Below are 8,702 nucleotides of genomic sequence, written 5' to 3'. Positions count from 1 at the left end.
ATAGATAGATAGATAGATAGATAGATAGATAGATAGATAGATAGATAGATAGATAGATAGATAGATAGATAGATAGATAGATAGATAGATAGATATTAGAAAGTTATTTACAACATAAGGCATGATTTTCAAACGTACAAACACTGCCACATAGGTAATGACGTTACTGATTTAGTGGTTGATAAAATCACGAGTTTATTTCAAGGGCATGAACAGCATCCTCATGAATTATTATCCGTCAAATGTGCTCAATATAATGAGTTTCTCCATCACAGAGAGAAAAGGAGGAGGAAAGAGACCCTCCTGAGATTTGGGCAGTAAGTGACAGAGAGAGGAAGAGACAGAAGACAGGTGGAGAGGGAGAGCTATCAAAAGAGGGCAATAAAAAGAAGCAGGGGGTCCAGTGAAATATTAGACAGAGTATTTCAGATTTGCTGGAGATATAATAGAGATCAAATCTGTGGATGAATTGCAGATCTCATTCATAGCCAATTTCTTCAAGTTTGGTCTTGAGAGGATCTTGGATTTTTATTTTTTATTTTTTTGCAAACACATCCACACCTGAACAAAAATGCAACACATGTGGCTCTCTCTTCTATCTGGCCTCTGCCTTAACCTGGTTTTCCTTTGCAGTGCCGAGGAAGGTCTAGAGTTCCCCAATTTTGACGGGAAAGACAGGGTGATGGACATCAATGAGCGCAACTACAAAAAGGCTCTGAAGAGATATGACCTGCTGTGCCTGTTCTACCACGAACCTCTGCCGGCCAACAAGGGTCTTCAGAAGAGGTTCCAGATGACAGAGCTGGTGCTGGAGGTGAGAAACTGGTTGAGGTTGGGTATGTGTCACAGACTGCAGGGCAAGTGGCTCGGTGATGATATTCATTGTGTGTTATAAAATGGAGTTAACTGTGAAAGGAAAGTGAGAAATGTGGAAGTATAATGATGTAATCTACTTTCTTATAGAGTTTTTTTTTCACGTTTTGATAAGCATTAAACAGAAAGGCTAACTCATGTGGTTCAGGCGTTAATGCTCCATAAAGAATTCTTTCTGATGATGAATTATAACATAAAGTGCCTTCTCTGCTTGAAAAATTAGATTTGGGAGAAGCAGTTATTAGGATTGCTGATTCGTTTTGTGTTTATTGACCAGTTGATCAACAGTTGCTTTGTGGTAAAAAAATCACATTTCCAGAAGCCTTAGCGGTACTTAGCATTCTAACATACTAAACATATTGCCTATGAGGATGATGGTATTTGTATTTAGGCCAAAGACCAATATAGAGCCTCACACATTAGCTCTGTAGCTTTAGACCACGTTGGATAGGCAAAAAAATATATCCCATGGTGAATGTTAATCTCTGTTAACCCTATTCCTGACTCTAAGGGGGTCACTAGCGATCTGCTGGATGTTACTATCATGAAGCTTCATAAACAATGAACTGGTTTTGAAAACTCTTTGCAAAATTCATTGCTCCTGAGTTTTTCAGGTTTGCAAATACCTGGAAGCTATGGGAAATGTATCACCACTGATCAAAGAAGACATGAGGAAATGAGAGATGGATCTGTTGTGGCATACCGGATGCTGAGCTATAGCTCAAATCCCTGCAGATTACATTCTGCCATGCAAAGTAGTCACTGATACTTTCCGTTCTAGGAGAAATCAGACAGCGACTGCCCCGTGTTTCCTCTGTCTTCTTGAAGTATAGACTCTCTCCTTAGACTGGATCTATGTTTTACCTGTGCACACTCTTAACTGGCAAGCAGTCCTTTTAATCCCATTTTGTGCTCTCCGCTGTGGTTTACATATATCCAGGGATTGTTTCTAGGTCATTTTGTTAATTATAGCTTGTTCCCAATTCTCTTTACTATCTTCCTTTGAACTAGAAATCAGAAGATTTGCTCTCACACTCCTTTCCTTCTCATATTGGAGGCATTTTTTATTTGTTAGTATTCACCTTTGGCAACATTTTCAGTTTCACATTTCTGTCATGTTTCGTGCACTCTTGGAAAGCAGAAATACACAAAGTAAACCCCCTCCTCAGTGGTTTTCTAAATCTGTTATCCTTCCTCAACAACTGCAAGCTGAAAGGCAAGCAGTCCTGACTCACAGCTTCCTCCTAACAAGAAAACTCCACAGGGGGCTCTCAGTACACAGACATCTTGGTAATGAAAAGATGTATTGACGAAGACGGCTGCAGCTGTGGATGTCGGCTCAAGTACACAGCATAGAAGTCAGAGCTAAATCAAAGCAATGAGGGTGTTCACACCAGTGTTTCTTATCTCACGGTTTACTTACCAGGTGGTTTTAGTCCACACATGTCCACACTGTACAGTTTTATTTAAAAGTCAAATAAAAAGTCACCAACTATTATTTAATTTACCAGCTATGCTCTTGTGTCTTGCTCCCAGTTGCCAACACTGGTGTTTTACTGCACCTATTTCAGTGTCGAAGCCCCTAAACTGGCCAAAAGCCTCCCACCAAGAGCCGAGAGGAAGTACTCTCTGGCTACAACAATATCCTGAAGGTCACTATGAAACTTGACCCAGATTTGTACTTAATATTGACCTAAACCATAATCTTTTCCTAACCTAAACAACAAGGTTTAAATCCCAATCTGCTGCTGTTAGTATGGCTGAGGGTGTCACATGTGTTTGTTTGTATATGCATAACTCCTTACCAATCACGATGGTGACCTCTGCGATTTTAGAAAAGAGACAACATTTAGAACACGATGAAGAGATTTCAGAACATGAGGTATATTGCCGTTACTGGATAGGACAGTGCAGAAAGTAGACAGGAAGCTGGAGAGAAAGTGAGGGGGATGACATACAGGAAACCGTCTGGGACAGACGAGTAGGCCGGGGTTTGACGAGCTGCTCAACCAGGTGAGCTATAGCAGCACTCTCAAGTCAGAATGTGGCAGGTGAGTTTGAAGATGAGGATGAGACAATCAGCTTCAAAACAATGGTCCATCCTGTATGACTGCCAACTTGGTGCAACAAGGCCCGACGCAAAGAGTGAACATTAAATCTCATTTTTAACGTTTCATCCTAGATGCCATTCAGAAAATCATCCTGATTAGGTGATGTTCCTTATCTAGGTTTTTTTTAAAGTGTGTTTTATAGAGTATTTTAATAGAATCACAATACTGAATGAGTTGTTGTTCTTGAACACAGCTTACAGCTCAAGTCCTGGAGAACAAAGACATCGGTTTTGGAATGGTGGACTCCCAGAAGGATGTCAAAGTGGCCAAGAAACTGGGTATGTACTGCATCTGTGTTCCTCTTGGCTTATCCACTCCTATGGGTTTCTTATACCATTTTGCTAGTAATGTATTGTTTTGAAAGTGTTGGATCTGTTGTCTAAATAGGACTGGAGGAGGTGGGCAGCTTGTACGTGTTCAAGGACGACCGTGTGATTGAGTTTGACGGGGAGCTCTCAGCAGACACTCTGGTGGAGTTCCTGTTGGATGTGAGTAGTAAAATCTGATGCTTTTCAGACGGCAGTTACATTACCCACAAAAACAATCAATCTTAGCCTCGTTAATTAGTTGAATCCCTAACATATCACAACTGCAACATCAATAAGCTCTTCAACAACACACACATTTTAGTAACCGTCATGTGTACCTCATATAAAAAAATGCACTGTAAACTAAGTTATCAGAAAAGTTAAGGCAGCGACACAAGTGCTACAGGTCCCTTTTGATTAGAGTTAAATCTCATATACTTTTGATGATCTAACTGATTTTTCATTCACATTTCCCACAGGCTAAGATAAATTACCATAATATTAAAAGTAATGAGTTAATATAAAACTCCCTTTTACTCAACATTGTTGGAGTTCTTTTTGTAAACATAAGAAGGTTCTGCCTTACTTTTGTTGTGCAAAAGTTTAGTGGAGACAGATTAAAGTTTGCAGAACTCACTAAGAAGCCTGTGCCGTCTACTCAGGCTAAGCAATAGCTTAACAAGCCCCTTCACTCATGGTATCATAGCTTCTATCTATCTAATAAGATCAAATATCTATTACGCACATTTAGGTTGACGCACTAATAATTTTGCCAAATAATAGCATCTTAGTCAAATCTATAAGCTCTGGAATCCTAGAGCTTTTTCTTCTAATATCATAGCATCCACTCAGTAAGCTGTATTATTAAAAGACAAGTGCGAGCTAGAGCTGACTAATAGATTTCCTTTGGTTTTTGCTTTTACTGCTCTTCCTGCAGGCTTTTTTTTACTCTCTTTATTACTGCATGTGCAATATTCTCTACATTAATTCAGTCCTATTGACTATCAGCACATGCACACATTCACATTTAAACAATGCAACTGACGACAGAGAAATGTTACCTTTAAGAGGTGATTACTACCTCAAAATAGTGCAATTTGTTAAAAAACAAGAACTCCAATTTAAAAATATGAAAACTATTTTTAATTAATTTGAGCATTTGGGTTTACACGGCATATTGCACAAGATATGTATTTTAAAAGAACAGTGAATAGGGCCTTAATTGGGCCCCTGCTTCCTGATACATTTACTTCATTTTTATCTAAACTACACACTTTAAAGTTTTTAGGACTGCATCATGCACAAGTTCAGCATTATTGCTTTGCATTGATTATTGACTGACATGTATATACCTTCCAAGGTAGGTTTAGCGCAACAGTTACTTTTAGGTAACAGTACCCTGTATTTCAACTCTGTTAGGTGGATTATATTACCATGGCATGAGCCAAGCTAGCTGTTTGCTATCTTCAGTGCTAATGCTAAGCTAATCAAAGCTGCATGTAATTATGAGTCCACATTAAACAAAAGTGCATGAGACTGGAACTGATCCAACTATACCAAACTGATTAAGTTACCTAAGTAATGACTGACATGTTTTCCTTCTGTGTTATACTGCTCCTTAGGTGTTGGAGGACCCAGTAGAGATGATCAATAATGCCATGGAGGTGCGAGCCTTTGAGAGGATGGAGGAAGACATCCGCCTCATTGGTTATTTCAAAGGAGAAGATTCATGTTAGTTTAGCATCAAACTCATATGTCAATATAATAATAACAACAATAATAATAATGGATTGTATTTATATAGCACTTTTCGAGACCCTGGAAGCGCTTTACAATTCTACTATTCATTCACTCTCTCTTTCAGTGTACCATAAAGTTGTTTTATTGTGCTTCAGACATGTTAATGGACTATAGAGGTTGATGGAGATATATTTCGTATAGCCTTACTGGCTGCTAAATGAAAACCTGATTCTAGACTTTGCTAGTCTCACTCAGTCTCATGACAGCCTTTAAATAGCTTCTGGCTCCTCGTCTAATAGGTCAAACTGCAATTATAGTTCTTCTCACAAAAAAGGAGAAAAAGTGAGGCAGGGAAGATACTATCTGGCCAATATGACGGTGGCACAAATTTTCATTATGAAGCCTATTTCTGTCCAGATATAGGTCGGTCCCTGGCGGTGACCTTGTTGGGAAGAGAACTAGGATCGTGTTACAAGTTTATAAAACTGTATTAAGGGAAAGTTGGTTACTGGGATGAAGATACCAGAATCTGATGAGAAATTGAATGAAGACACTGCCTTTCACTTCTTGCCTTTCTCATCACACCATCACTATAGAATGTCACTGCTGAACTTCAGCTTTTGTTCTTGTCAATCTCTCTCAAATTTATTTCCAGCTCTCATTTTTGTTTTTGTTTTTTAGATTTCAAGGCTTTCCAGGAAGCCTCAGAGCGGTTTCAGCCTTACATCAAGTTTTTTGCTACATTTGATAAATCTGTAAGTCTTAACAGAAAATATACTACACTGTACTTTGCTTTACAGTAACATGCACCATAATTACTTAAAACACACTAACCATAATAAATTCGAATATTGACTTAATTAAATGCAACTTAATTTCTGTGTTCAAATAACAAGTAGCTTGTTAGCTTACTTTTGCAAAAAGCTAGCATGGCTATATTCAAATGCATCAAAGTCTAGCTGCTAGCAGCTCTGAAATTCACTATTTAGCGTGCTACATAGCATGTCACCTGTTGTTTAAAGTATGTAAATTAATGTTAGTGTTTGTTTTTTGTTAAATCTGATCTCTTAGGCTAGCTGTTTCCAATCTTTATCTTCACATTGCTCCTCAAATATACGTTTCCGAAAAAGACTGGAGATAGCTAATTTAGTTGAAACTCTTGATTAATGAGCTTCACTTCAAACATTAAAAAAAAAAACATGAAAACCATCCCTAAAACATTGAAGTGACATCTTGGCATTTAACTTTTTTTTAAGGTAGCCAAACATCTTTCCCTAAAGATGAATGAAGTTAATTTCTATGAGCCATTCATGGAGGAGCCGGCCATTGTGCCTGGAAGACCTCTATCTGAGATAGACATTGTTGAATATGTAACCCAGCACAGAAGGTTAGTGTTATTTTTTTTTCAAATTTTATTAAAAAAACTTAAAATTTCAAGCATTTCTTTGTGTGAGATTTAATACAAATGTGTTTCTTACAGAGCTACTTTGAGGAAGCTCCGGGCTGAGAATATGTTTGAGACATGGGTGATTGTTTGGTCTTATTAGAGCAGATGAAAGCAGAAATTACATAGTATACAAGCACTTTCTTTAAATGTATTGAAGCCAACGTTGAATTCAAGCTACTGATTACTCTAAATCTTTAAATTCTTCCCATCTGTAGGAAGATGATATGGATGGAATACATATTGTTGCCTTTGCTGAGGAAGAAGATCCAGGTGTGCAGCTGTAATTCAGAGCTTTTTATTGTTTAACATTACACTTATTTATCTTGATTAGAAACTGGAGTTGAGTTCAGATAACTTTGTTGTCTCTTCCTTAGATGGCTATGAGTTCCTAGAAATCCTGAAAGATGTGGCCAGAGACAATACCAACAACCCAGAGCTGAGTATTGTCTGGATCGACCCTGATGACTTCCCTCTGGTTCCGTCTTCCTGTTTAACCAAATAGTTTTTAAAATGATCCCTTATAAACAATTTCTACACAGGAAAATTCTACCATTGTTTAAATGCAGAAAATGTCTGAAGTTAGCTTGGTTTATTTTGTCCTGACAGTTGACCACTTATTGGGAAAAAACCTTTAAGTTGGACCTGTTTAGACCTCAGATTGGTGTGGTCAATGTGACAGATGTAAGTAAAATATCAAACTCTAAGAAAACACCAAAATAAAGACTTTAAAGACATTAAATGTTGTGGTTCTCTGTTTTCCAGGCAGATAGTGTCTGGCTGGACATGTCCAATGATGAGGACCTGCCCACTGCAGAGGAGCTGGAGGACTGGATAGAGGATGTCCTGTCAGGGAGGGTGAACACGGAGGACGACGATGAGTCCGCTGATGAGCCCGAAAACCCTGACAGCTACATCACGGAAGACAGCGATGAAATTCATGACCTAGATGAAGGAGATAATGACGATAACTACAACTGACCCTCAAAGCTTTATATCCGTGCAGATCAGACCTGAACTAGCTTGGAACATCAGAATATGAGATTGTAGACGAATTCAGATGTCTCTCTTTTTTCCTAATGACTTTAAAAATGCTAAATTAAACAAATTCTAAAACATAGATGGTGTAGATGTTAGATGTTTTTGACTATGGTTGTAAAACCAAAGTAACAAGTTAAGAGATGCTAAGACATCCAATGAAGCTGACAGGAATTATTCAGTGAGGTGATACATTTTTGTGTGTTTCTGACTCATGACACGTAGTGATTTGACCCGCATTTTTAAAATACAACAACAACAAAAAATTATTTTTAGCAACTTTAAGGTTTACGTGACCAAGATAGCAATGGTAACTTCTGAGTGTATGCATGTCTGTGAAAATAAATGTCAACCATTAAAGCTCAAACTGTTTCTTGTGACTCAATGTGTTAATATTATTTTATAAATATAAGATTTGCCTCAAACATGCAAACACATGCATATCCTTCAAACTTGTGTCCTCTACCAGAGGCCTGGGAGCTTGAGGGTCCTGGTTTGGTCCAGCTGGTTAGCCATCATTAGTTTGTCTGTATCTGGAAGTCTCACAGGACGCAGTCATTCTTAACCTCCCATTTTTACAGATGTTTCTGTATACTATGCTAACCACTTGGTTGCCTGTTAGCATCTTCCACCCTTCTGTATCCTGTCTGAGCTGGATCTTCACACAATGTGCACCTGGGTCTTGGTGTAGTAAACCCCAGCCTCTATCGATCTTGTGCTTAGAACTTGTTCCTGTGCTGACATGATTATTGCCTCTGTGCTGTTTTTCAGTCCCACTTTGTCCAGACATTGGTACATTTTTTGATATCAGCCATTTCTTCTCTCTGCTGGTGGTTTATGTCCTGCAAGGGCCCATCCTTCCATGACGCTTCTTCTCCTTGCTTCTCTTCTTTTTTGGCTTTTTGTTGCCTGATGTATTCACTAAGCCCATGACCAGCTGTGACCATCTTCCTGATGTACTCATGGATCTTTGTGTGGTTCTGACACTTCTTCCTTCTGTTTAGCCTACAGTCTTAGAATGTTGGACTTGGGATGAAACCCTTCATGCGTGTCCTGTCCTGATGTCAGTGGCTTCTATTTCCTCCTTTGGGCTAGTTATTATCCCAGCAGGGCATAAGTGTTAATTGCCTGGATCTTGTTCTTCCCATTCAGCTGACTTCACTTACTCTCTGAAGGCATATATATATA

At 38.6% G+C, this 8,702-nt stretch overlaps 1 protein-coding gene across 1 annotated transcript; it reads left to right on the top strand.

Annotated features, from left to right (window-relative positions):
* Positions 1 to 368: 368 nt before the first annotated feature.
* LOC102195531 (calsequestrin-2-like) lies at positions 369 to 7,879 on the top strand. Its single transcript, XM_005744227.1, has 11 exons — positions 369 to 814; positions 3,178 to 3,262; positions 3,372 to 3,472; positions 4,915 to 5,023; positions 5,714 to 5,787; positions 6,289 to 6,419; positions 6,513 to 6,558; positions 6,695 to 6,749; positions 6,854 to 6,954; positions 7,086 to 7,160; positions 7,242 to 7,879. The coding sequence occupies exons 1-11, from the start codon at positions 572 to 574 to the stop codon at positions 7,455 to 7,457; spliced, it is 1,236 nt and encodes a 411-aa protein (XP_005744284.1). The 5' UTR covers positions 369 to 571; the 3' UTR covers positions 7,458 to 7,879.
* The last annotated feature ends 823 nt before the right edge of the window (positions 7,880 to 8,702 follow it).

Source organism: Pundamilia nyererei, unplaced genomic scaffold (genome assembly GCF_000239375.1).
Source record: "Pundamilia nyererei isolate P.nyererei 1_Seehausen unplaced genomic scaffold, PunNye1.0 scaffold00141, whole genome shotgun sequence".
Lineage (NCBI taxonomy): Eukaryota > Metazoa > Chordata > Actinopteri > Cichliformes > Cichlidae > Pundamilia > Pundamilia nyererei.
The sequence above is the reverse complement of the archived record's forward strand: the minus strand, read 5'-3'. Positions and strand labels throughout refer to the sequence as shown.

What these genes read in the sequence shown, in the direction of transcription:
- LOC102195531 (XM_005744227.1), top strand. Translation starts at nt 572, where the DNA reads ATGCAACACATGTGGCTCTCTCTTCTATCTGGCCTCTGCCTTAACCTG. An exon ending in TGGTGGAGTTCCTGTTGGAT is followed by an intron (nt 3,473 to 4,914) that starts GTGAGTAGTAAA and finishes ACTGCTCCTTAG; the next exon opens with GTGTTGGAGGACCCAGTAGA. An exon ending in AGAATATGTTTGAGACATGG is followed by an intron (nt 6,559 to 6,694) that starts GTGATTGTTTGG and finishes TCCCATCTGTAG; the next exon opens with GAAGATGATATGGATGGAAT.